Source organism: Martes martes (assembly GCF_963455335.1).
Source record: "Martes martes genome assembly, chromosome: 10".
In the NCBI taxonomy this organism is placed as follows: Eukaryota; Metazoa; Chordata; class Mammalia; order Carnivora; family Mustelidae; genus Martes; species Martes martes.
The window spans coordinates 1182643-1210589 of NC_137898.1; the positions used below are offsets into that span (position 1 = coordinate 1182643).

Sequence of the window (27947 nt, forward strand, 5' to 3'; positions counted from 1 at the left end):
AGCCACCAGGAAACTGATGCCTGGGGTGTGGGGTGGGGGGAGTGCCCTGGCCAGAGCACTTGCCGGTGGATGTGGTCCAGGTGCGAGAGCTCGGCCTCTGCACCCAAGGACGTATTCTGAGAATATGTGCATCTTGAAAAGGCATTAGCAGCTAAACACTTGGAACATCATATACTTCACTGGTTTTCATGCCAGTGTTTTGGGCACCTTCTTCAAGTGCAGGAGAAGGAAGAAAGGAATCACAGGGAGCCCAAGGCTTGTGGTTTGACAGTGTATTTATTTAGGGGCTTTTCAGGGTCTGGAGCAGACCTTGGTAGACAGAGAACAGGGCTGGGGAGGAAGGCCCAGGGAAGAGGAGTGACGGTTTGGGTCCCAGGCAGCTCCAGAGCTGGGGGGTAGACGGCCTCCCAGGAGTCCCACACCAGCCTCAGCTCAGGTGTTGCAGGTGGAGAAGACCGGTGGTGGGAAGGGGAGGTGGGTCTCTGATGGTAATAGCGCAAGCCTAGTCCTAACCAAATTCACTGGGGAGACTGGTGGGTGTTTAGAGGTTCAGATCCCAAGGTGCTGAGTTACAAATGCAGTGGACAAGGAGGCAGGGCCTTCTGGAAGGTGAGCGGGGAGGGATTCCAGGATGGATAAGAGAACAGCATCTGGTGAGCTGGACTCTGGGCCCAAAGTCTCAGCCACTCCTTTTCAGATGAAGACAGACAGGGATTTGGGCTCTGGGGATATGGAATGTTTTACTGGTCATGGCCAGGGGAGCTCAGATTGGAGATACCTGGGGTCTGTGGTCAGAGCCTCAGATCTTGCACTGGCAGCAAATGGGGACACAGCAGCTGGACTGGGAGCAGCAGGGTTTGCAGCAGCTGGACTGGGAGCAGCAGGGTTTGCAGCAGCTGGACTGGGAGCAGCAGGGTTTGCAGCAGCTGGACTGGGAGCAGCAGGGGACACAGCAGCTGGACTGGGAGCAGCAGGGTTTGCAGCAGCTGGACTGGGAGCAGCAGGGGACACAGCAGCAGGGCTGACAGCAGGATGACCCACAGCTTGAAGGGCAGCAGCAAGGTTTGCAGCAGCTGGACTGGGAGCAGCAGGGTTTGCAGCAGCTGGACTGCGAGCAGCTGCAGGAGCCACAGCCCCCACAGGAGCCACAGCCCCCCTTGGAGCCCCCACAGGAGCCACAGCCCCCCTTGGAGCCCCCACACGAGCCGCAGCCCCCCTTGCAGCCCCCGCATGAGCCACAGCCCCCTTTGGAGCCCCCGCACGAGCCACAGCTGGAGCAGGAGCAGGCTGGCACACAGCAGCACACGGGCTTGCAGCAGCAGACGGGGACACAGCAGCCCGAGCCACAGCCCCCACAGCCGGAGCCGCAGCCCCCACAGCCGGAGCCGCAGCCCCCGGAACAGCCACAGCAGCTCATGGTTCTGGTGGGTTGAGGGCGGAGCAGGTCAGAGGAGCAGGTGCAGAGGACAGGTGCTCAGGTGTGGAGACTTCTGGGCCGGGAGCCCTTATATACCTGCCCAGAGATCAGGCTGATCACATACTGACTTCCTACTTCCTGTTTGTGCCTTTTCTCCAGGGCACAATCAGTGTGTGTGTGTGTGTGTGTGTGTGTGTGTGTACGTGCTGCCATCCCTGACCTCCCATTGGCTTGGACATCCTTTTTCATGTTTCTAAATTTAACTTCTTCCCATTTGTTTCACTGTTATTAATAGAAAGTAATTTCTAGGATTCTTAGCTTTTCTTGAATTTTCAGAGACTGGAGTATCTGCAGTTCTTAGGCGTGTGTGCTTCTCTCTGGCAGGCTGCACACGAAGGCCAGGCTTATTTGCAGGTGCCGGTGGTGCTGGCCCAATTCCCACCACCGCCTGCTGCAGAGATGACTTAGGAGAATTGTAATTCTTTTTCTATTAAAATTTTTGTTTAAATTCTAGTTCGTTAGCATGTAGCGCAACACTGGTTTCTGGACTAGAGTTCAGTGATTCACCTTACACACAACATCCAATCCTCATCACAACAGGTGCCCTCCTTAATCCCCATGCCCCTGCCAGCCCACCCCCCACCTCCCTCCCTCTACCCTCCGTCTGTTCTCTAAGTGTCTCTTATGGTCGTCTTCCCTCTCTGTCTCTCTCTCCTTTTTTTCTTCCCCTATGCTCATCTGTTTTGTTTTTGATATTCCACATATGAATGAGATCCTATGGCATTTGTCTTTCTGGGCTTATTTTGTTTAAAATAATACCCTCTAGTTCCACCCATGTCATGGCAAATGACAAGATTTCATTCCTTTTCACAGCTGCGTAAGCCTCCATTGTGTATATATACTGCATCTTCTTTACCCATTCGTCTGTTGATGGACATCTGGGCTCTTACCACTCTTACCATAGTTTCGCTATTGTGGACATTGCTGCTATAAGCATTGGGGGTGCAGCTGCCCCTTTGAATCTGTGTTTTTGTATCCTTTGTGTAAATACCTAGTAGTGCAATTGCTGGGCCATAGGGTTGTTCTATTTTTGACTTTTTACAAAAAATTCTGTTAGTCACCATACAGCGCATCATTAGTTTTCAACGTCGTGTTCCATAATTCATTGTTTGCATATAACACCTAGTGCTCCATGCAGTCCTTTTTGAGGAACCTGCGTACTGTCTTCCAGAGTGGCTGCCCCAGCTCGCATTCCCCCCACCCCAGAGTAAGAGGGTTCCCCTTTCTCCGCATCTTCACCAACACCTGTTTTTTCCTGGTTAATTTTAGCCATTCTGACTGGTGTGAGGTGGTAACTCACTGTGGTTTGATTTGTACTTTCCTGATGCCAAGTGACGTTGAGCATTTTTTCATGTGTCCGTTGGCCATGTGGATGTCTTCTTTGGAGAAATGACTGTTCGTGTCTTCTGCCCATTTCTTAACTGGATTATTTGTTCTGTGCGTGTTGAGTTGTATCAGTTCTTTATAGAATTTGGATACTAATCCTTTATCTGATAAGTCATTTGCAAATATCTTCTCCCATTCTGTAGATGGCTTTTGGTTTTGTGGACTGTTTCCTTTGTTGTGCAAAAGTTTTTCTTTTTTTTTTTTTAATTAAATTTTTTATTTATTTTCAGCGTAACAGTATTCATTGTTTTTTCACCACACCCAGTGCTCCATGCAATCTGTGCCCTCCCTAATACCCACCACCTGGTTCCCCCAACCTCCCACCCCCCGCCCCTTCAAAACCCTCAGGTTGTTTTTCAGAGTCCATAGTCTCTCATGGTTCACCTCCCCTTCCAATTTCCCTCAACTCCCTTCTCCTCTCCATCTCCCCATGTCCTCCATGTTATTTGTTCTGCTCCACCAATAAGTGAAACCATATGATACTTGACTCTCTCTGTTTGACTTATTTCACTCAGCATAATCTCTTCCAGTCCTGTCCATGTTGCTACAAAAGTTGGGTATTCGTCCTTTCTGATGGAGGCAGAATACTCCATAGTGTATATGGACCACATCTTCCTTATCCATTCATCCGTTGAAGGGCATCTTGGTTCTTTCCACAGTTTGGCGACCGTGGCCATTGCTGCTATAAACATTGGGGTACAGATGGCCCTTCTTTTCACTCCATCTGTATCTTTGGGGTAAATACCCAGTAGTGCAATTGCAGGGTCATAGGGAAGCTCTATTTTTAATTTCCTGAGGAATCTCCACACTGTTCTCCAAAGTGGCTGCACCAACTTGCATTCCCACCAACAGTGTAAGAGGGTTCCCCTTTCTCCACATCCTCTCCAACACACGTTGTTTCCTGTCTTGCTAATTTTGGCCATTCTAACTGGTGTAAGGTGGTGTCTCAATGTGGTTTTGATTTGAATCTCCCTGACGGCTAGAGATGATGAACATTTTTTCATGTGTCTGATGGCCATTTGTATGTCTTCAGTGGAGAAGTGTCTGTTCATATCTTCTGCCCATTTTTTGATATGATTATCTGTTTTGTGTGTGTTGAGTTTGAGGAGTTCTTTATAGATCCTGGATATCAACCATTTGTCTGTACTGTCATTTGCAAATGTCTTCTCCCATTCCGTGGGTTGCCTCTTTGTTTTGTTGACTGTTTCTTTTGCTGTGCAGAAGCTTTTGATCTTGATGAAGTCCCCAAAGTTCATTTTCCCTTTGTTTCCTTCGCCTTTGGAGACATATCTTGAAAGAAGTTGCTGTGGCTGATATCAAAGAGGTTACTGCCTATGTTCTCCTCTAGGATTCTGATGGATTCCTGTCTCTCGTTGAGGTCTTTTATCCATTTTGAGTTTATCTTTGTGGACGGTGTAAGAGAATGGTCGAGTTTCATTCTTCTACATATGGCTGTCCAGTTTTCCCAGCACCATTTATTGAAGAGACTGTCTTTTTTGCCCTGGATATTTTTTCCTGTTTTGTCAAAGATTATTTGACCATAGAGTTGAGGGTCCATATCTGGGCTCTCTACTCTGTTCCACTGGTCGATGTGTCTGTTTTTATGCCAGTACCATGCTGTCTTGGTGATCACAGCCTTGTAGTAAAGCTTGAAATCAGGTAACGTGATGCCGCCAGTTTTATTTTTGTTTTTCAACATTTCCTTAGCAATTCGGGGTCTCTTCTGAGTCCATACAAATTTTAGGATTATTTGCTCCAGCTCTTTGAAAAATACTGGTGGAATTTTGATTGGAATGGCATTAAAAGTATAGATTGCTCTGGGCAGTATAGACATTTTAACGATGTTTGTTCTTCCGATCCAAGAGCATGGAATGGTCTTCCATCTTTTTCTGTCTTCTTCAGTTTCTTTCACGAGCGTTCTGTAGTTCCTCGAGTACAGATCTTTAACCTCTTTGGTTAGGTTTATTCCGAGGTATCTTATGGTTCTTGGTGCTATAGTAAATGGAATCGATTCTCTAATTTGCCTTTCTGTATTTTCATTGTTAGTGTATAAGAAAGCCACTGATTTCTGGACATTGACTTTGTATCCTGCCACATTACTGAATTGCTGTATGAGTTCTAGTAGTTTGGGGGTGGAGTCTTTCGGGTTTTCCATATAAAGAATCATGTCATCTGCGAAAAGAGAGAGTTTGACTTCTTCCTCGACAATTTGGATACCTTTTATTTCTCTTTGTTGTCTGATTGCTGTTGCTAGGACTTCTAATACAATGTTGAACAAGAGTGGGGGGAGTGGGCATCCTTGTCGTGTTCCTGATCTCAACGGGAAGGCTGCAAGCTTTTTCCCATTGAGGATGATATTTGCTGTGGGTCTTTCATAGATAGATTTGATGAAGTTCAGGAGTGTTCCCTCTATGCCTATACTTTGAAGCGTTTTAATCAGGAACGGATGCTGGATTTTGTCAAAAGCTTTCTCTGCATCAATTGAGAGGATCATGTGGTTCTTTTCTCTTCTCTTATTGATTTGTTCTATCCCATTGATTGATTTGCGAATGTTGAACCATCCTTGTAACCCAGGGATGAATCCCACCTGGTCATGGTGGATAATCTTTTTAATGTGCTGTTGGATCCTGTTTGCTAGGATCTTGTTGAGAATCTTGGCATCCATATTCATCAGTGATATTGGTCTGAAATTCTCCTTTTTGGTAGGGTCTTTGCCTGGTTTGGGGATCAGGGTAATGCTGGCTTCATAAAAAGAAGGCCGGGGTAGCGATTCTCATATCAGATAAATTAGATTTTAAACTAAAGACGGTAGTCAGAGATACAGAAGGACACTACATAATTCTTAAAGGGACTATCCACCAAGATGATCTAACAATTGTAAATATCTACGCACCCAATGTGGGAGCAGCCAACTACATGAGAAAACTATCAATCAAGATAAAGAGCCATATTGATATGAATACATTAATAGTAGGAGATCTTAATACGCCTCTCTCAGAAATAGACAGATCATCGAAGCAGAAAGTCCATAAAGAAATAAGAGCATTGAATGACACATTGGACCAGATGGACCTCATAGATATATACAGAACATTCCACCCTAAAACAACAGAATACTCATTCTTCTCAAGGGCACATGGAACCTTCTGCAGAATAGACCACATACTGGGTCACAAATCAGGGCTCAACCGATACCAAAAGACTGAAATTATTCCCTGCATATTCTCAGATCACAATGCTTTGAAACTGGAGCTCAATCACAAGGAAAAGTTCAGAAGGAACTCAAACACCTGGAAGCTAAAGACCACCTTGCTTAAGAATGCTTGGATCAACCAGGAGATCAAAGAAGATCTTCAACAATTTATGGAAACCAATGAGAATGAAGACACTTCACTCCAAAACCTATGGGATACAGCAAAGGCGGTCCTAAGGGGGAAATACATAGCCATCCAAGCCTCCCTCAAAAAAATTGAAAAATCCAGAATACACCAGCTGTCTCTACACCTTAAAGAACTGGAGAATCAACAACAAATCAAACCAACTCCACATGTAAGAAGGGAAATAATCAAGATTAGAGCAGAGATCAATGAGGTAGAAACCAGAGATACAGTAGAACGTATCAATGAAACTAGAAGCTGGTTTTTTGAAAGAATCAATAAGATCGATAAACCATTGGCCACACTAATCCAAAAGAAAAGAGAGAAAGCCCAAATTCATAAAATTATGAATGAAAAGGGAGAGATCACAACTAACACCAAGGAAGTAGAAACAATCATCAGAAGTTATTATCAACAGTTATATGCCAATAAGGTAAGCAACCCAGATGAAATGGAGGCATTCCTGGAAAACTATAAACTCCCAAAATTGAACCAGGAAGAAATTGACAACCTGAATAGACCGATATCTAGTAACGAGATTGAAGCAGTGATCAAAAACCTCCCAAAAAACAAGAGCCCAGGACCCGACGGATTCCCTGGGGAATTCTATCAATCTTTCAAAGAAGAAATAACACCTATTCTCCTGAAGCTGTTTCAAAAAATTGAAGCAGAAGGAAAACTTCCAGACTCTTTTTTTAAAAAAGATTTTATTTATTTATTTGACACAGAGAGAGAGCGAGAGATCGCAAGTAGGCAGAGAAGCAGGCAGAGAGAGAGGGGCAAGCAGGCTCCCTACCGAGCAGAGAACCCGATGTGGGGCTCGATCCCAGGACCCTGAGATCGTGACCTGAGCTGAAGGCAGAGGCTTAACCCATGGAGCCACCCAGGCGACCCTGTACAGAAGCTTTTTATCTTGAAGTTCCAATAGTTCATTTTTGCTTTTGTTTCCCTTGCCTTCAGAGATGTGTCTAGCAAGAAGTTGCTACAGCCAATATCAAAGAGCTTACTGCCTGAGTTCTCCTCTAGGGTTTTGATGGCTTCCTGTCTCACATTTAGGTCTTTCACCCATTTTGAGTTCATCTTTGTGTGTGGTCTAAGAGAGTGGTCCAGTTTCATTCTTCTGCATGTGGCTGTCCAATTTTCCCAGTACCATTTGTTAAAGATACTGCCTTTTTTTCCACTGGACATTCGTTCCTGCTTTGTCAAAGATTAGTTGACCATAGAGTCAGGGGTCCATTTCAGGGCTCTCTGTTCTGTTCCGTTGATCTATGTATCTGTTCTTGAACCAGTACCATACTGTCTTGGTGATCACAACTTGGTGATACAACTTGAAGTCAGGAATTGTGATGCCACCAGCTTCGGTTTTCTTTTCTTTTTTTTTTTTTTTTAAGATTTAAAAAAAAATAAGCATATAACGTATTATTAGCCCCAAGGGTACAGGTCTGTGAATCGCCAGGTTTACAGACTTCCAGCACTCACCACAGCACTCCCCAATGTCCATAAGCCCACGACCCTCTCCCTACCCCCCTACCCCCGGCAACCCTCAGTTTGTTTTGTGAGATTAAGAGTCTCTTATGGCTTGTCTCCCTCCCGATCCCATCTTGTTTCATTTATTCTTTTCTTATCCCCCAAACCCCCCACATTGCCTCTCAGCTTCCTCGAATCAGGGAGATCATATGATAATTGTCTTTCTCTGATTGGCTTATTTCATTAAGCATAATAACCCTCTAGTTCCATCCACGTTGTTGCAAATGGCAAGATTTCATTTCTTTTGATGGCTGCATAGTATTCCATTGTATGTATGTATGTGTGTGTATATATATATACATATATAAATATATATGTATATATGTATATATATGTATATATTATATATAATATATATGTATATATTATATATATATTATATATCATATATATAATATATATGTATATGTATATATGTACATATATTATATATATAATATATATATACATATGTATATGTATATATGTATGTATGTATGTGTGTGTGTGTGTGTATATATATATATATATATATATATATATATATACCACATCTTCTGTATCCATTCCTCTGTTGATGGACATCTAGGTTCTTTCCATAGTTTGGCTATTGTGGACATTGCTGCTATAAACATTCGGGGGCACGTGCCCCTTCGGATCACTACGTTTGTATCTTTAGGGTAAATACCCAGTAGTGCGATTGCTGGGTCACAGGGTAGCTCTATTTTCAACGTTTTGAGGAACCTCCATGCTGCTTTCCAGAGTGCTGCACCAGCTTGCATTCCCACCAGCATTGTAGGAGGGTTCCCCTTTCTGTGCATCCTCGCCAGCATCTGTCATTTCCTGACTTGTTAATTTTAGCCATTCTGACTGGTGCGAGGTGGCATCTCACTGGGGTTATGATTTGTATTTCCCTGATGCTGAGTGATGTGGAGCACTTTTTCATGTGTCTGTTGGCCATCTGGATGTCTTCTTTGCAGAAATGTCTGTTCGTGTCCTCTGCCCATTTCTTGATTGGATTATTTGTTCTTTGGGTGTTGAGTTTGCTAAGCTCTTTATAGATTTTGGATACTAGCCCTTTATCTGATATGTCGTTTGCAAATATCTTCTCCCATTCTGTCAGTTGTCTTTTGGTTTTGTTAACCGTTTCCTTTGCTGTGCAAAAGCTTTTGATCTTGATGAAGTCCCAATAGTTCATTTTTGCCCTTGCTTCCCTTGCCTTTGGTGAGTTTCTAGGAAGAAGTTGCTGCGGCTGAGGGGCAAGAGGTTGCTGCCTGTGTTCTCCTCAAGGATTTTGATGAATTCCTGTCTCACACTGAGGTCTTTCATCCATTTTGAGTCCATTTTCATGTGTGGTGTAAGGAAGTGGTCCAGTTTCATTTTTCTGCATGTGGCTGTCCAGTTTTCCCAACACCATTCGTTGAAGAGGCTGTCTTTTTCCCACTGGACCTTCTTTCCTGCTTTGTCGAAGATTAGTTGACCGTAGAGTTGAGAGTCCATTCCTGGGCTCTCTATGCTGTTCCGTTGACCTGTGTGTCTGTTTTTGTGACAGTACCATACTGTCTTTGTAGTAGAGCTTAAGTCTGGAATTGTGATGCTTCCAACTTTGGTTTTCTTTTTCAACATTCCTCTGGCTCTTTGGGGTCTTTTCTGGTTCCACATACATTTTAGGATTATTTGTTCCTTTTCTTTGAAAGAAATGGATGGTATTTTGATAGGGATTGCATTAGACGTGCAGATTGCTTTGGGTAGCATAGACATTTTCACAACACTTGTTCTTCTAATCCATGAAGGTTTTTTCATTTCTTTGGGTCTTCCTCAATTTCTTTCACGGGTACTTTGTAGTTTTCTGAGTACAGATTCTTTACCTCTTTGGATAGGTTTATTCCTAGGTATCTTATGGTTTTGGGTGCAATTGTAAATGGAATTGACTTCTTAATTTCTCTTTCTTCTGTCTTGCTGTTGGTGTATAGAAATGCAACTGATTTTTGTGCATTGGTTTTCTATCCTGACACTTTACTGAATTCCTGTATGAGTTCTAGCAGTTTTGGGGTGGGGTCTTTTGGGTTTTCCATATAAAGTGTCGTATCATCTCTAAAGAGTGAGAATTTGACTTCTTTGCTGATTCAGATGCATTTTATTTCTTTTTGTTGTCTGATTGCTGAGGCTAGGACTTCTAGCCCGATGTTGAATAGCAGTGGTGATAGTGGACAGTCCCACCGTGTTCCTGGCCTTAGGGGAAAAGCTTTCAGTTTTTCCCCATTGACAATGATATTCGCTGTGGGATTTTCATAGATGGCTTTGATGATATTGAGGTATGTACCCTTATATCCCTACACTGTGAAGAGTTTTGATCAAGAAAGGATGCTGCACTTCGTCAAATGCTTTTCCAGCATCTATTGAGAGTATCATATGGCTCTTGTTCTTTCTTTAATTAATGTATTGTATCACATTGATTGATTTGCAGATGTTGAACCAACCTTGCCGCTCCGGAATAAATCCCACTTGGTCGTGGTGAATAATCCTTTTCATGTACTGTTGGATCCTATTGGCTAGTATTTTGGTGAGAATTTTCGCATCTGTGTTCATCAAGGATATTGGTCTGTAATTCTCCTTTATGATGGGGTCTTTGTCTAGTTTTGGGATCAATGTAATGCTGGCCTCATAAAATGAATTTGGAAGTTTTTCCTTCGTTTCTATATTTTGGAACAGTTTCAGGAGAATAGGTTTCAATTCTTTTTTTTTTTTTTTTTAAATTTTCAGCCTAACAGTATTCATTGTTTTTGCACCACACGCAGTGCTCCATGCAATCGGTGCCCTCCCTAATACCCACCACCTGGTTCCACCAACCTCCCAGCCCCGCCCCTTCAAAACCCTCAGGTTGTTTTTCAGAGTCCATAGTCTCTCATGGTTCACCTGCCCTTCCAATTTCCCTCAACTCCCTTCTCCTCTCCATCTCCCCATGTCCTCCATGTTATTTATTATGCTCCACAAATAAGTGAGACCATGTGATAATTGACTCTCTCTGCTTGACTTAGTTCACTCAGCATAATCTCTTCCAGTCCCATCCATGTTGCTACAAAAGTTGGGTATTCGTCCTTCCTGATGGAGGTGCAATACTCCGTAGTGTATATGGACCACATCTTCCTTATCCATTCGTCCGTTGAAGGGCATCTTGGTTCTTTCCACAGTTTGGCGACCGTGGCCATTGCTGCTATGACCATTGGGGTACAAATGGCCCTTCTTTTCACTCCATCTGTATCTTTGGGGTAAATACCCAGTAGTGCAATTGCAGGGTCATAGGGAAGCTCTATTTTTAATTTCTTGCGGAATCTCCACATTGTTCTCCAAAGTGGCTGCACCAACTTGCATTCCCACCAACTGTGTAGGAGGGTTCCCCTTTCTCCACATCCTCTTCAGCAAGCGTTGTTTCCTGTCTCGCTAATTTTGGCGATTCTAACTGGTGTAAGGTGGTGTCTCAATGTGGTTTTGATTTGAATCTCCCTGATGGCTAGTGATGATGAACATTTTCTCATGTGTCTGGTAGCCATTTGTATGTCTTTGTTGAAGAAGTGTCGGTTCATATCTTCTGCCCATTTTTTGATATGATGATCTGTTTTGTGTGTGTTGAGTTTGAGGAGTTCTTTATAGTTCTTGATAGGATATCAACCTTTTGTCTGTACTGTCATTTGCAAATATCTTCTCCCATTCCGTGGGTTGCCTCTTTGTTTTGTTGACTGTTTCCTTTGCTGTGCAGAAGCTTTTGATCTTGATGAAGTCCCAAAAGTTCATTTTCGCTTTTGTTTCCTTTGCCTTTGGAGACATATCTTGAAAGAAGTTGCTGTGGCTGATATCGAAGAGGTTACTGCCTATGTTCTCCTCTAGGATTCTGATGGATTCCTGTCTCACATTGAGGTCTTTTAACCATTTCGGGTTTATCTCTGTGGACGGTGTAAGAGAATGGTGGAGTTTCATTTTTCTACATATAGCTGTCCAGTTTTTCCAGTACCATTTATTGAAGAGACTGTTTTTTTCCACTGGATATTTTTTCCTGTTTTGTCAGAGATTATTTGACCGTAGAGTTTAGGGTCCATATCTGGGCTCTCTACTCTGTTCCACTGGTCGATGTGTCTGTTTTTATGCCAGTACCATGCTGTCTTGGTGATCACAGCTTTGTAGTAAAGCTTGAAATCAGGTAACGTGATGCCGCCAGTTTTGTTTTTGTTTTTCAACATTTCCTTAGCAATTCGGGGTCTCTTCTGAGTCCATACAAATTTTAGTATTATTTGCTCCAGCTCTTTGAAAAATGCCGGTGGAATTTTGATTGGAATGGCATTAAAAGTATAGATTGCTCTCGGCAGTATAGACATTTTGACAATGTTCATTCTTCTGATCCAAGAGCATGGAATGGTCTTTCATCATTTTTTTAATTAAATTTTTTATTTATTTTCAGCGTAACAGTATTCATTGTTTTTTCACCACACCCAGTGCTCCATGCAATCTGTGCCCTCCCTAATACCCACCACCTGGTTCCCCCAACCTGCCAGCCCCGCCCCTTCAAAACCCTCAGGTTGTTTTTCAGAGTCCATAGTCTCTCATGGTTCACCTCCCCTTCCAATTTCCCTCAACTCCCTTCTCCTCTCCATCTCCCCATGTCCTCCATGTTATTTGTTCTGCTCCACAAATAAGTGAGACCATGTGATACTTGACTCTCTCTGACTTATTTCACTCAGCATAATCTCTTCCAGTCCTGTCCATGTTGCTACAAAAGTTGGGTATTCGTCCTTTCTGATGGAGGCAGAATACTCCATAGTGTATATGGACCACATCTTCCTTATCCATTCATCCGTTGAAGGGCATCTTGGTTCTTTCCACAGTTTGGCGACCGTGGCCATTGCTGCTATAAACATTGGGGTACAGATGGCCCTTCTTTTCACTCCATCTGTATCTTTGGGGTAAATACCCAGTAGTGCAATTGCAGGGTCATAGGGAAGCTCTATTTTTAATTTCCTGAGGAATCTCCACACTGTTCTCCAAAGTGGCTGCACCAACTTGCATTCCCACCAACAGTGTAAGAGGGTTCCCCTTTCTCCACATCCTCTCCAACACACGTTGTTTCCTGTCTTGCTAATTTTGGCCATTCTAACTGGTGTAAGGTGGTGTCTCAATGTGGTTTTGATTTGAATCTCCCTGACGGCTAGAGATGATGAACATTTTTTCATGTGTCTGGTAGCCATTTGTATGTCTTCATTGGTCTGTTCTCCTTTTTAAAGATTGTTTTGGCTGCTCAAGGTTGCTTGAGCTTCCATGTGAACTCTAGAGTCAGCTTGTCAGTTTCCCCCCAGAAGACAGCTGGGATTCTGATGGGGAGCGCACTGCATCTGTGGCTCGGTCGGGGAAGTATTGCCAACTTAACTCCATTAAGTCTCCAGGTCTATGAGCTTTGTATTAGTGAGGTCTGGCTGCCATAACAAAATACCAGACACGATGGCTTAAACAAAAGAAATTAACCTTCTTACAGTGCTGGAAGCCAGAGCCCCAAAGCAAGGTGCCTACAGAGTCAGTTTCTGGTGAAAACTCTTCCTTTGGGTTGCAGATGGCTGTGTTCTCACTGTGTGGACACACTGCCTTTCCCTAGCAAGAGAGAGAGAGAGAGAGAGGGAGAGAGAGAGAGATAGGTGTATGGAAAGGAGAGAGAGATGGGGGAGAGAGAGAGAGAGAGAGAGAGATAGAGATGTATGGAAAGGAGAGAGAGATGGAGGGGGAGAGAGATGGAGAGAGAGAGAGAGAGAGGTGGAGAGAAGGAGAGAGATATGGAGTGAGAACAATGGAGAGAGAGAGATGGAGAGAGAGAGATATGGAGAGAGAGCGCTGGGTGTCTCTTCCTACCAGGACACCAGTCCTCTGTGATCTGCCCACCCTTCTTACCTCATGTAACCACAATCACTTCCATTGAGTCTCCATGTCTACACCCAGTGCTCAGCGGGTCAGGGCTTCTGTGAGTGCGTTTGGTGGGGCACAAACATTCAGTCTCCCCATTTACTTACATCTCCTTTAATTTCTTTTAACAATGTTTTGTGGCTTTCAGCATATTGGTTTTGTACCTCTCCTGTTAAATCCATTCCCACGTATTTTATTCTTTCATTCTCTTTCTGTTGGGCATGAGCTTTTTTCTTAATTTTGTGTTCAGCTCCTTCATGGGAAGTGAACAGACATACCGTCAGTTTTCATGTGTTGATCTTGTGTCCTGAGACCTTGCCGGACTTGTCCACTGGTTTCAGGTCCTTAGAGCACGATGGCTCCTACACGTTGACAAATAGGTCAGATTCACTGGGAGTCAGATCAAAGCAAATTAAAAAGTAAGATGCTGATATCCACCAGTCTGGCAAAAATTAGCAAGAGTGATGACAGCCATTGCTCATGAAGTTGGGGAAAGGAGCTCTTGTACATCGTTCTTGGGACGTAAGTTGGTGTAGTTTTTTTTGAAAGCATCATTTAATAAAATTCGGTGATATCAATACAATTGCCTTGAAATTACTAAAAGTAAAATGCGAGTACAAACAGACCATATATATATATATATATACACACACACACACATATATATACACACGCACGCGCACACACACACACATATATATATGTGTGTGTGAATATATATATATATATATATGTACACACTCACAACACAGACATTGGCACCCCCACCACCACCAAATTCGAAACCAATAATAATACCTATTAGAAACATTACATTAGCCATACCAGTTGAATTGGAGAAATTTCCCAACGGAATTGGTGGGTGAGAAAAGTGGATATAGAGAAACAAGCATAATAGGATCTCATTTTGGTAACAAAACAGTACAAAGTATTTCTTTTCATTTATTTCTTCCCGTTTGTTGAGGGATAGTTGACATACAGTGTAATGTTAGTTTCAGGTATATGATATCCCTTCTGTCCACTACCTGGTGCTCATCACACCAGGACAACAGGGCACTCCTTCATCCCCATCACCTGTTCCCCTATCCCCCACCCTCCCACCCACCTCTGGTCTCATCAGTGTGTTTTCTAGAGCTAAGACTCTGTTTCCTGGTTTGTCTCTTTTGTTTCCCCGCTGCTCATTTGTTTTGTTTCTTAAGTTCCACATATGAGTGAAATCATATGGTATTTGTTTTTCTCTGACTAATTTCACTTAGCATAATACTCTCTAGCTCCATCCACATCATGGCAAATGGCAAGATTTCATTCTTTTTGATGGCTCAGTAATATTCTGTCCTCTCTATACACCAAATCATTGTCTCCCTCAGACCTAGGATTGAGGGTCAGGTCAGGGCCAGAACAAGGGTTAGGGTTAGGGCCCAGGTGAGGGGATGTGCCTGTTAGTGGCTGTACAGAGACCTCCCTGGAGGGATAAATTGAGGGCGAGGGGTAGGGTGAGGGTCAGGCTCAGGGCTTGGATGCGGGGGCTAGGTTGAGTGTGTGGGTTAGGGTTAGGTTTTCACTAGGTAGCATACCCTCTCGCTCCGCCCACGTCATTGTAAATGGCAAGATTTCATTCTGTTTTTATGGCCGAGTGATAGTCCACTGTCCACACCCCACATCTTCTTTATCCATTCATCCATGGATGGCCACTTGGGCTGCTTCCATACCTTGGCTGTGGTCAGTAATACCTCCATGAATGTGAGGCTGCAGATATCTGTTTGAATTTGTGTTTTTGTTTTCTTTGGATAAATACCCAGGGGTGGAATGACTGGGTCACACGGAAGTTCTATTTTTAATTTTTTGAGGAACCACCATGCTGTTTTCCTGAGAGCCTGGACCAATCGTTCCTCCTGCCACAGGGCAGGAGGGAGGGTTCCTGAAACGGTACGAAATATCCCTCACACATATTTTGTGTATGTGCGTGAGGGAGGAATGGAATAGTGGTTGGGGGCAGAGGAGGCCGGCCGTAGGAGGCAGGCAAAGAGGCAGTTGAGAATACAAAAACGAATCCAGTAGGTTACGTGATCCTACTTGTGTCAGAGTTATTTACATGCGTGCCCGTGCATGGCGAAACCCAAACTTACACCTGCGTCTTCTTCCTAGGAGGGATATCCATGATATATGGTGATGGTTTTCTTAGTGTGGAGCCCCGTGTGGGGCTTGAGCTCACAACCCTGAGATCAGGACCTGAGCTGAGATTAAGAGTTGATGCTCAGGGGAGCCTGGGTGGCTCCGTCGGTTAAGCTGCTGCCTCTTTGGCTCAGGTCACGATCCCAGGGTCCTGGGATCGAGTCCTGCATCGGGCTCCTTGTCCAGCGGGGAGCCTGCTTCTCTCTCTGCCTCTGCCTGCCACTCTGCCTGCTTGTGCTCTCTCTCTGACAAATAAATAAATAAAACCTTAGAAAAAGCAAAAGAAGAGTTGATGCTCAACTGACTGAGCCACCCAGGTGCCCCTCCAGGCTATATGTTTTATGAAAAAAGTCAAAGAAATGTGGGCCGCATCATTTTAATTGGTATACACATAGGACAGCTGCAGCCAGCCTTCTGGTGAAGAGTTTGGGGACTGCCTTCTTTTCTGTGCATATCCGCAGGGAGCTTTCCTGTGTCCAGGTGGACACACCAGGAAAGTCAGAAGACCACCACATTATCTGCGAGATTTTTGCTGTGGAGGGGAATGAATGTCTTACTAGGCCTAAGAATGGTTGTCGGATTCTGAATTTATTAGATCTATGAAATTAAGAAGAAAAATGGGGTGAAGGACTTACTGCTGACGGCTCTTAATTTTGCCCAATGAGGACGTAAACAGCATCTCTCATGAAATCAGTATGGGTTAAGGAGATGTTAGTGTCCAGAGTTAGCAAAGAGGGAATCTCAGTGCACGGTTAGCTCTTCACATGGAATGGTTTTACCTTTAGGAGAAACACACCTTCCCCTTGCTTCCTGGATGGGCCATAGCACAGCTGTGATCTAGACGGGGATGGAACAGGAGGGCTGTCTGCACCGGTCCCCCAGCCTCCTCGATGTCTTTCTGCGTGGCGTCCAGCAGGACTGGCTCCTGCCACCACTAGCCCCCCTTCCTTTTCCTCAGCAGCTTTTCCGAACTCCGCACCCCTGGCAGGCCGCTCTGAGGTTCCTGCCTGCCTCTTTCGCCTGGAAGGTCAGACCTCAAGGTCGGGTCTCAGGCGCTGTTTGCTGCCATTTCCCCAGGGCCAGAGCAAGGCCGGCATCCAGCAGGTGCTCACTAAGGGCTCGCAGTGCCGGCGAGGGGTCGCAGGCATCGCTGAGAGACCCAGTGTTTCTCCCTAAGGGGCCGGGAGTCCCGATGCCCACGATGTCTGTCTTTAAGAATTACTTAGAAGACGGGGCGCCTGGGTGGCTCAGTGGGTCAAAGCGTCTGCCTTCGGCTCAGGTCATGATCTCAGGGTCCTGGGGTCGAGCCCCGCATCGGGCTCTCTCCTCGGCAGGGAGCCTGCTTCCCACCCTCTCTCTGCCTGCCTCTCTGACTGCTTGTGATCTCTCTCTCTCTCTCTGTCAAATAAATAAATAAAATCTTTCTAAAAAAAGAGTTACTTAGAAGACTGTTAATTTAAAATGAAGTGGTCTGGATTATTTTGCATTTATGTTACTTTATTTTATTTTCTTAGAGATGTGGTCCATATGCACAATGGAATATTCCTCAGCCATCAGAAAGGATGAGTACCCACCATTTGCATCGACATGGATGGAACTGGAGGGGATTACGCTGAGTGAAGTAAGTCAAGCAGAGAAAGTCAACTACCATAGGGTTTCACTTACCTGTGGAACATAAGGAGTAGCATGGAGGACATTAGGAGGATGAAAGGAAAAATGAGAGGGGGATATTGGAGGGAGAGGTGAACCATGAGAGACTATGGACTCTGGGAAATAAAATGAGGGTGTCAGAGGGGAGGGGGTGGGGGGATGGGTTGGCCTAGTGGTGGGTATTAAGGAGGGCACAGATTGCATGGAGCACTGGGTTTGATACGCAAACAATGAATCAGGGAACATGACATCAAACACTAATGAGGTACTGTGTGGTGACTAACGTAACACAACAAAAAGAAAAAGGAAAAAAAAAAAAGGAAGATATATTCACTTACTTGAGAGAGAGAGAGCACGAGCCGGGGAAGGGCAGAGGCAGAAGGGGAGAGAGGATCCCAAGCAGACTCTGAGTGGAGCCGGAAGCCAATACAGGGCTTGATCTCACAACCCTGAGATCATGACCCGAGCCAAAACCAAGAGTTGGACGCTTAACCAACCGAGCCCCCCCCAGAACCCCTTATGTGTTACCTTAAGCTACATTTAAAATCAGTATCATAAACATGTAGTTTAAAAAGGCAAATAGTACTGGAAGATGTACCAAAAATCTCGTGTTCACCCTCCATCTCTGCCGCCCGAATCGCTCTCTACACGTGGACGTTTTCTCTCATCTTTGTCCCCATACTTTAAAGCCGTATTCTGTCCCTTCTTGGTTCATCAGTCCCGTGTGCGTTATATGTCACCTTCTCACAGGGACAAAGCCTTCCTCTGTAATTCTAGACAAAACGTCTTGGCAAGCAAACAAGGGCACGCGCACCGAGCCCCAGGAGAGGGGCGCCTAGACTCCCGACACAGGGTGCTCCCGAGGTGGGTGCACTAGCGCTGGACCGGCAGAGCAGGGGGCTGCGCTTACGTACGTGTCACTCAGGCCCAGGCCCTCAGAAGCCCGAGAGACTGAGCCCCACATGATCCTTCCTGGTGACAAAATTACCTTCTCAGACTGTGAAGATCGCAGTCTGGGCCACTGCCTGGCGACCCCCTGCGGATGCAAAGCTTTCTTACGTCACCAAGTCACCTGCCGGACCGTTAGGAAGCTCTCGCATACTTCCTCTGATAAAGAATGTTCTCACAAATAGCCTCGCCCCTGGTTTTCTTGGGGATAGCCAGCATTTGTTCCGTAGGACATAGTCTTTGTCTTTTCATGTTTTAATTTATTTTTTGTTATGTTTGGTTGGCCAACATATAGTATATCATTAGTTTTCGGTGTAGTGTTCAGCGATTCATTAGTTGCATGTAACACCCAGGCGCATCCCAACACGTGCCCTCCTTCGTACCCATCACCCGGTTAGGCCATCCCCCTCCTCTCTGCAACCCTCAGTTTGGTTCCTGGAGTCCAGAATCTCTCATGGTCTGTCTCCCTCTCTGGTTTCTTTCCATTCCGTTTTCCCTCCCTTCCCCTGTGGTCCGCTGTGCTGTTCCTTATGTTCCTTACGTTCCACATACGAGTGAGAACATACGATAATTGTCTTTCTCTGCTTGACTTACTTCACTCAGCAAAATCCTCTCTAGTTCCATCCGTGTCGATGCACATGGTGGGTATTCATCCTTTCCGATGGCGGAGGAATAATCCGTCATATATACGGACCACGTCTTCTTTATCCACTCATCTGTTGAAGGGCATCTCCGCTCCTTCCACAGTTTGGCGATTGTGGACATTGACCCGTGGACGTTGGGGTGCAGATGGCCCTTCTTTTCACTACGTCTGTATCTTTGGCGTAAGACCCTAGTCGTGCGATCTCTGGGTCATAAGGTAGCTCTATTTTTTAATATCTTGAGGACCCTCCATACTGTCTTCCCGGGTGGCTGCACCAGCGTGCATTCCCACCAACGGTGTACTAGGATTCCCCTTTCTCTCATCCTTGTTAGCATTTCCTGTCTGGTTAATTTTTGCCATTCTAATCTTTTAAAAAGATTTTCTTTCTTTATTTGACAGAAAGAGACACAGTGAGAGAGGGAGCACAAGCAGGGGGAGTGGGAGAGGGAGAACAGGCTTCCCACAGAGCAGAGAACCCTGTGAGGGACTCGATCCCAGGACTTTGGGATCATGACCTGAGCCAAAGGCAGATGCTTGATGACTGAGCCACCCAGATGCCCCAATTTTTGCCATTCTAGCTGGTGAACGGTGTTACCTCATAGTGGTGTTTATTTGTATTTTCCTGATGGCTAATGATGTTGAACATTTTTTCATGTGTCTGTTGGCCATTTGTATGTCTTTGGAGAAGTGTCTGTTCATGTCTTCTGCCCACTTATTGACTGGGTTATTATTATTAATTGGGGGGACGTGTTGAGTTTGTGAAGTTCTTTAGAGATCTTGGATACCAACTCTTTATCTGATATGCCATTTGCAAGTATCTTCTCCCATTCTGTAGAGAAGATTACCTCTTAGTTTTGTTGACTGTTTCCTCTGTTGTGCAAAAGCTTTTTATCTTGATGAAGTCCCAAAAGTTCATTTTGCTTCTGTTTCCCTTGTCTTTAGAGACCCGTGTTGAAAGACATCACTGTGGTCAATGTGGAAGAGGTTACTCCCTATGTTCTCCTCTCGGATTTTGATGGATTCCCATCTGACGCGGAGGACTCATCCATTTTGAGTTTATCTTTGTGTATGGTGTGAGACAATGTACATTCTTTCATTCTTCTGCATGTGGCTGTCCAATTTTCCCAGCACCATTTATTGAAGAAACTGTCTTTTTCCCATTGGATATTCTTTCCTGATTTATTGAAGATTAGTTGACCATAGATTTGAAGGCGCATTTCTGGGCTCTCTATTCTGTTCCATTGATCTATGTGTCTGTTTTGGTGCCAAAACCATGCTGTCTTGATGATCACAGCTTTATGATATAGCTTGAAGTCAGACTGAGATGCCCCCAGCTTTGATTTCCTTTTTCAACAATCTCCTGGCGATTTGGGATCTTTTCTGGTTTCATACAAATTTTAGGTTTCCTTGTTCCAGCTCTGTAAAAAAATGTTGATGGTATTTTGATAGGGTGGGCACTGAAAGTGTCAATTGCTCTGGATGGCATAGACGTTTTCACAATGATTTTTTCCACTCCGTGACCGTGGAAATACAACTTTTTTCGTTGCTGCATCTTAAAAAAACAAAAGAAATGCAACTGATTTCTGCGCATTGATTTTGTATCCTGCCATGCTGATGAATTGCTGTATGAGTTCTAGTAATTTGGGGTGGAGTCTTTTGCGTTTTCCTCATAAAGTATCATATCACCCGCAAAGGGAGAGAGTTTGACCTCTTTGCCAGTTTGAATGCCTTTCATTTCTTTTTGTTGTGATTGCTGAGGCTAGGACTTCTAGCATTATGTTGAGCAGAAGTGGTGAGGGTGGGCATCCCTGTTGTGTCTCGCCCTCATAAAAAAAAGCTCTCAGTTTTTCCGTGTTGAGAATGATATTCACGGAGGGCTTTTCATAAATGGCTTTTATGATATTGAGGTATGTTCGCTCTATCCCTATATTCTGAAGAGTTTTAATCAGGAGAGAATGCTGTATTTCATCAAATGCTTTTTCTGCATCTATTGAGAGGATCATATAGTTCTTACCGTTTCTTTAATTAATGTAGTATGCCACATTGATTGATTTGCAAATGTTGACACACCCTTGTATCCCAGGGATAAATCCCACCTGGTGCTGGTGAATAATCCTTTTAATGTACTGTTGGATCCTATTGGCTAGGATCTTGTCGAATATTTTGGCATCCATGTTCATCAGGAATAGCGGTCTGTAACTCTTCTTTTTGATGGGGTCTTTGTCTGGTTTTGGGATTGGTGTAATGCTGGCCTCATAGAACAAGTCTGGGAGTTTTCCTTCCATTTCTATTTTTCAGAATAGCTTCAGTAGTATAGGTATGACTTGTTCTTTAGGTGTTTGGTGGAGTTTCCCTGGGAAGCCATCTGGCCCTGGACTCTTGTTTTTTGGGAAGTTTTTGATGACTGCTTCAATTTCCTTGCTGGTTATTGGTCGGTTCGGATTGTCTATTTCTTCCTGTTTCAGTCTTGGTAGCTCATAAGTATCCAAGAATGCATCCATTTCTTCCAGATTACCTAGTTTGTTGGCACGCAGCTTTGGCACGAGGTAGTAAGTTATAATAATTGTCTCTATTTCCTTGGTATGAGTTGTGATTTCTCCACTCTCATTCAAGACTTTATTAATTTGGGTCCATTCTCTTTTGTTTTGGATAAGTCTGGCCAGAGGTTTATTTTTTTCAAAGAACCAGCTTCTAGTTTCATCGACCTGTTCTACTAGTCTTCTAGATTCTATTTCATTGATGTCTGCTCTAATCTTTATAATTTCTCTTCTGCTGCTTGTTTTAGGCTTTATTTGCTGTTCTTTCTCCAGGTCCTTCAGGTGTGAGTTTAGCTTGCGCATTTGGGATTTTTCTAAATTTTTGAGTGGGACTTGGATGGCTGTGTACTTCCCTCAGGACTGCCTTGGCAGTATCCCATAGATTTTGAACCGCTGTGTTTTCATTTTCATTGGTTTGCCTGAATTGCTTCAGTTCCTCTCTAATTTCCTGGTTGAGCCATTCGCTCTTTAGCAGGATGCTTTTTAACCTCTAAGTGTTTGCGTTCCTTTCAGATTTTTCCTTGTAGTTGAGTTCCAGTTTCAAAGCATTGTGGTCTGAAAATATGCAGGGAATCATCTTAGTCTTTTGGTATCGGTTGAGACCAGATGTATGACTCAGTGTGTGATCTGTTCTGGAGAAATTTCCGTGGGCACTCAAGAAGAATTAGAATACTGTTGTTTTAGGATGGAATGTTCTGTATGTATCTCTGAAGTCCATTTGGTCCAGTGTGTCCTTCAAAGCTCTTGTTTGTTGATCTTCTGCTCAGGGGATCTGTCCATGGCTGTGAGGGGAGTGTTGAAGTCTCCTCTTATTAATGTACTATTGTCAATAGGATTCCTTATTTTGGTTATTAGTTGGTTTAGGTAGTTAGCCGCTCCCAAGTTGGGGGCATAGATAATTACAATTGTTAGGTCTTTTTTTGGATAGACCCTTTCAGAATGATATAGTGTCCCTCTACATCTCTTACGACAGTCTTTGGTTTGAAATCTAATTTGTCCGATATGAGAATTGCTACCTCAGCTTTCTTTTGAGGTCTATTGGCATGGTAAATTGTTCTCCATGCCCTTACTTTCAATCTGGAGGTGTCTTTAGGCTCAAGATGAGTCTCCTGTAGACAGTATGTGGATGGGTCCTGCTCTTTAAATCTGATCTGAAACCCTGTATCTTTTAATGCGAGTATTTAATCCATTCGCATTGAGAGTAACTATTGAGAGATACGATTTTAGTGCCATCATACTGCCTGTAAAGTCCCTGTTTCTATAGGTAGTCTCTGTCAATTTCTGGTCCATATTACTCTTAGGGTTTTCTTCTTTTATAGAATCCCCCTTAATATTTCTTGCAGGGCTGGCTTGGTGGCCACATATTCTTTCAGTTTCTGCTGGTCCAGAGAGCTCTTTATCTCTCCATCCACTCTGAATGACAGCCTTGCTGGATGAAGTATTCCTAGCTGCACTTGAAAGATGAATTAATTAACTAATTAATTAACTAACACCTAATGCATTATTTCAGGGGTACAGGTCTGTGATTCATCAGTCTTACACAATTCACAGCACTCACCATAGCACATGCCCTCCCCAATGTCCAGCACCCAGCTGCCCCATCCCTCTTGCATGTTCCTCTCATTTAGGACCCTGAATATGTCTTGCCAGCCCTTTCTGGCTTGCCAGATCTCTGTGGATAGGTCTGATGTTATTCTGATGTTCCTCCCTCCACACATAAGGAATCTCTGTCACCTAGCTTCTTCCAGGATAGCTTCCTTGGCTTTAAGATTTGCAAGCTTCACTATTATATGTCAGAGTGTTCACCTAATTTTATTGATTTTGGGTGGGGGCCTCTCTTCCTCTTGGATACGAATGCTTGTTTCCTTCCCCAGACTGGGGGAAGTTCTCAGCTGTGCTTTGCTCAAATGTACCTTTTAGCCCTCTCACTCTCTCCACTCTCTCAGAGATCCCAGTAATTGTGACATTGGAATGTTTCATGGCATCATCGATCTCTCTGTCGATTTTCAGGGATTACTAGCTGCCTGTTCCTATATTCCTCGGCTTCCTTCCTATCAGCTTATCTTCTAGGTCACTGATTGGTTATTCTACCTCATATACCCTGGCCGTTCGAGTATCCAGTTTAGACTGTCTCTCAGTCATAACGTTTTTAGGTTCAGCTTGACTGGATCTCATTTCTGCTCTTAGAGATTCTATATTGTCACTAATGCTTTTTTCAAGCCTAGCTATTGACTTTACGATTACTATCCTGAGTTCCACCTCTGACATCTTGCTTATATCCATAACCATTAGTTCTGTGGCGGAGGACATTGTCTCTGGGTCTTTTCTTTGTTGGGAGTTCCTCTTCCTAGTCATTCTGTCAAGGGATGGTTGAGTGAATGGACAGAATCCAGAATATCAACCACGACCCAAGCAAAATGCACCTTAGAAAAAAAATCCGAAGTGGTTAAAAGCTACCACAAGTATGCAACCAGAGCCAAGATGATCTCAAACCATAAGAAAGAAAAAATGGGGGTGGTGGGGAGAGAGGGTATAATTTCTCAGGATGGACAAACCGGGGCGATCTGCCTGTTCTTATTTGATTTTTGGTCTGTGTGGTAGAAGACACTGTATCCCCCAACAGCAAAGAAATCAGAACTTATATATATCAATGTAAGTTGAGAAAAGTGAAAAGCAGTCTAGTATGGGGCATACATCTTTAAAACATCGATGTGAAAAAAACAAAAGTTAAGAAGCAACTTAAAAACATAGGCTGGGTGTGTGCCCGGGTGGCTCAATCAGTTAAGGAGCTGCCTGCAGCTCACGTCATGATCCCAAGGCCCTGGGATTGAGCCCTGTGTCAGGCTCCCTGCTTAGTGGGGAGTCTGCTTCTCCCTCTCCCTCTGCTCTCCTCCTTACTCTTGCTCTTTCTGTCTCTCACAAATAAATAAATAAAATGAAAAAAGAATCGGTTGGCAAGTAAGAATCTATTTGAAATGGGAACAGGGTAAAAACAAAGAAAAAGAAAGAAAACATAAGCAGAGAAACTAAAGAAGGCATGTAACCTTTTAGCCTAAAGTATGGACAAGCCATGCGGGACCACTCGGAGCTCCCTATATTATTTCCCCCCCAGTGCTGGAGTTTTCCAGTCCTGTGGGAAATGAGCTGACCATTCACCTCTTCTTCTAGTCTGTCTTCTTGGGGGCCGGGCCTGCTGCTCGGATTCTTAGGCATCTTTGCCTGGGGGGAGTTGCCCCTCCCCTTGCCAGGGGGATGCGCTTAATGTGAGCTGGTCAGCTGTGTGGCTTTTGTTCCCTGGCGTCACTGTACGTCTCTTTAGAGGGTCAGAGCAAACCTGGCCTTGCAGGAATCTGGCCCAGAGTCGCAAGTTCGTGGCACACCCTGCCCGCCTCCCGCCGCCAACAAATCCTCCAGGTCAAACCATCTCCCCTCTGTGCGTACCAGACTCCACAGACTCCTGCAGCTCTTGCCTGCTGCACCTCTCCCGAGGCAGTCATGAAGACCCATGAGCATCTCTGTGCTTTGTGACTTTGCAACTGCTAGCGGAGGTGGGCTCACGGTGCACCCTCTTCCACAGCTCCCTAATCGTGCTGGGTGCTGCCCCGGCACCTCTTTGTGGGCCACAGCGCCCTGACAGCTGTCCCTGTCATGGGCACAAGGTGTTCTACATCTCCCCTAGGATGTTAGCCCGCACCTAGTCCTTTTCAGGGTGGTCAGGCAGAGGGTGGTCTCCCTCCCGGCTTGGCTCACGGTTTATGGTGTCCAGAGCCGAAAGTCCCTTCTGGACTTGCTGACCATAACCAGTCTCCCCACTCCACTGCTTGAGTACTCTGCCGGTTCAGGCTTCCCCATTCTTTCGGAGTCTCCTGGAATCCCGAGACCACAACGATCCCCCTAGAATTCTGCCCTATTCGTCCCCTGTGCCCTTGGGGGTGCCTCTCACTAGAGCAGATTTCCAAGGGTCCTGAAAATTTGCTCCAGTGTTATATCACTTTCTAGTGGCCAGCTTATGGAAGCTCACTCCCCGCTCTGCTTATCTTCCTCTATTCCCCCCAAAGGTTCAGTTATATGAGTCACCATACAGTACATCATTTGTTTTTGATGTTGTGTTCCATGATTCGTTGTTTGCGTAGAACACCCAGTGCTCCACGCAATCCGTGCCCTCCTCAATACCCATTACTGGGCTAACACATCCCCTCATCCCCCTCCCCTCTGAAACCCTCAGTTTGATTCCCAGAGTCCACAGTCTCTCATGGTTCATCACCCCTTCTGATTCCCCCCATCCATTTTTCCCCTTCCTTCTCCTAATGTCCTCTGTGCTATTCCTTATGTTCCACAAATCAATGAAACCATAGGATAATTGTCTTTCTCTGCTGACTTATTTCACTCAGCATGATCCCCTCCAGTCCCATCCATGTGGATGCAAAAGTCGGGTATTCATCCTTTCTGATGGCTGAGTCATATTCCATTGTGTATATGGACCACATCTTCTTTATCTTTCATCTGTTGTAGTTATTTTTCTGCTTGTGGAGAGCCAGATAAATGTTACATCCCCGGCTGAATTCGTGTGTGTTCAGAACGGTTTGATAGATACCTAGCTGAATTCAAGGGACCAGGCGAAACAAGACCCCCTATTCGGCCGCCATCTTGTCCTCCCCCCTGAAGCTCCAAGTTCAAGTTTTCAACCCTTCTTGTGATGATGTGAGGTGATAAAATACCTGTGTGTTGAGGTGAAGTGAGGTGGATGATGTGGGTGTGGGGCCACAGCATGACCGCCGCTCTCCCCTTCTGACACCACCTCAAGGGACCATCTACTTCCAGATGGAAGTTGACCACAGGTAGCTGAACTGTGTGAGCCACCAGGAAACTGATGCCTGGGGTGTGGGGTGGGGGGAGTGCCCTGGCCAGAGCACTTGCCGGTGGATGTGGTCCAGGTGCGAGAGCTCGGCCTCTGCACCCAAGGACGTTTTCTGAGAATATGTGCATCTTGAAAAGGCATTAGCAGCTAAACACTTGGAACATCATATACTTCACTGGTTTTCATGCCAGTGTTTTGGGCACCTTCTTCAAGTGCAGGAGAAGGAAGAAAGGAATCACAGGGAGCCCAAGGCTTGTGGTTTGACAGTGTATTTATTTAGGGGCTTTTCAGGGTCTGGAGCAGACCTTGGTAGACAGAGAACAGGGCTGGGGAGGAAGGCCCAGGGAAGAGGAGTGACGGTTTGGGTCCCAGGCAGCTCCAGAGCTGGGGGGTAGACGGCCTCCCAGGAGTCCCACACCAGCCTCAGCTCAGGTGTTGCAGGTGGAGAAGACCGGTGGTGGGAAGGGGAGGTGGGTCTCTGATGGTAATAGCACAAGCCTAGTCCTAACCAAATTCACTGGGGGGAGTGGTGGGTGTTTAGAGGTTCAGATCCCAAGGTGCTGAGTTACAAATGCAGTGGACAAGGAGGCAGGGCCTTCTGGAAGGTGAGCGGGGAGGGATTCCAGGATGGATAAGAGAACAGCATCTGGTGAGCTGGGACTCTGGGCCCAAAGTCCCAGCCACTCCTTTTCAGATGAAGATGGACAGGGATTTGGGCTCCGGGGATATGGAATGTTTTACTGGTCATGGCCAGGGGAGCTCAGATTGGAGATACCTGGGGTCTGTGGTCAGAGCCTCAGATCTTGCACTGGCAGCAAATGGGGACACAGCAGCTGGACTGGGAGCAGCAGGGCTTACAGCAGCTGGACTGGGAGCAGCAGGGCTTGCAGCAGCTGGACTGGGAGCAGCAGGGTTTGCAGCAGCTGGACTGGGAGCAGCAGGGTTTGCAGCAGCTGGACTGCGAGCAGCTGCAGGAGCCACAGCCCCCACAGGAGCCACAGCCCCCCTTGGAGCCCCCACACGAGCCGCAGCCCCCCTTGGAGCCCCCGCACGAGCCACAGCCCCCCTTGGAGCCCCCACACGAGCCACAGCTGGAGCAGGAGCAGGCTGGCACACAGCAGCACACGGGCTTGCAGCAGCAGACGGGGACACAGCAGCCCGAGCCACAGCCCCCACAGCCGGAGCCGCAGCCCCCACAGCCGGAGCCGCAGCCCCCGGAACAGCCACAGCAGCCCATGGTTCTGGTGGGTTGAGGGTGGAGCAGGTCAGAGGAGCAGGTACAGAGGACAGGTGCTCAGGTGTGGAGACTTCTGGGCCGGGAGCCTTTATATACCTGCCCAGAGATCAGGCTGATCACATACTGACTTCCTACTTCCTGTTTGTGCCTTTTCTCCAGGGCACAATCTGTGTGTGTGTGTGTGTGTGTGTGTGTGTGTGTGTGTGTGTGTACGTG

At 45.4% G+C, this 27947-nt stretch overlaps 1 protein-coding gene across 3 annotated transcripts; it reads right to left on the bottom strand.

Annotated features, from left to right (window-relative positions):
• Nucleotides 1-799: 799 nt before the first annotated feature.
• Nucleotides 800-27731, bottom strand: LOC308351236 (uncharacterized protein; the record flags this gene model as incomplete). 3 transcript variants are annotated; one of them, XM_080816746.1, is made up of 2 exons in its annotated part: nucleotides 800-1398; nucleotides 27692-27731. In XM_080816746.1, the coding sequence occupies 2 exons, from the start codon at nucleotides 27729-27731 to the stop codon at nucleotides 800-802; spliced, it is 639 nt and encodes a 212-aa protein (XP_080672872.1). The 3 variants fall into 3 exon arrangements, with proteins under 3 accessions (XP_080672872.1, XP_080672871.1, XP_080672873.1); XM_080816745.1 differs by having other exon boundaries at nucleotides 800-1302; nucleotides 27485-27731; XM_080816747.1 differs by lacking the exon at nucleotides 800-1398 and having other exon boundaries at nucleotides 27291-27731.
• Nucleotides 27732-27947: the final 216 nt, after the last annotated feature.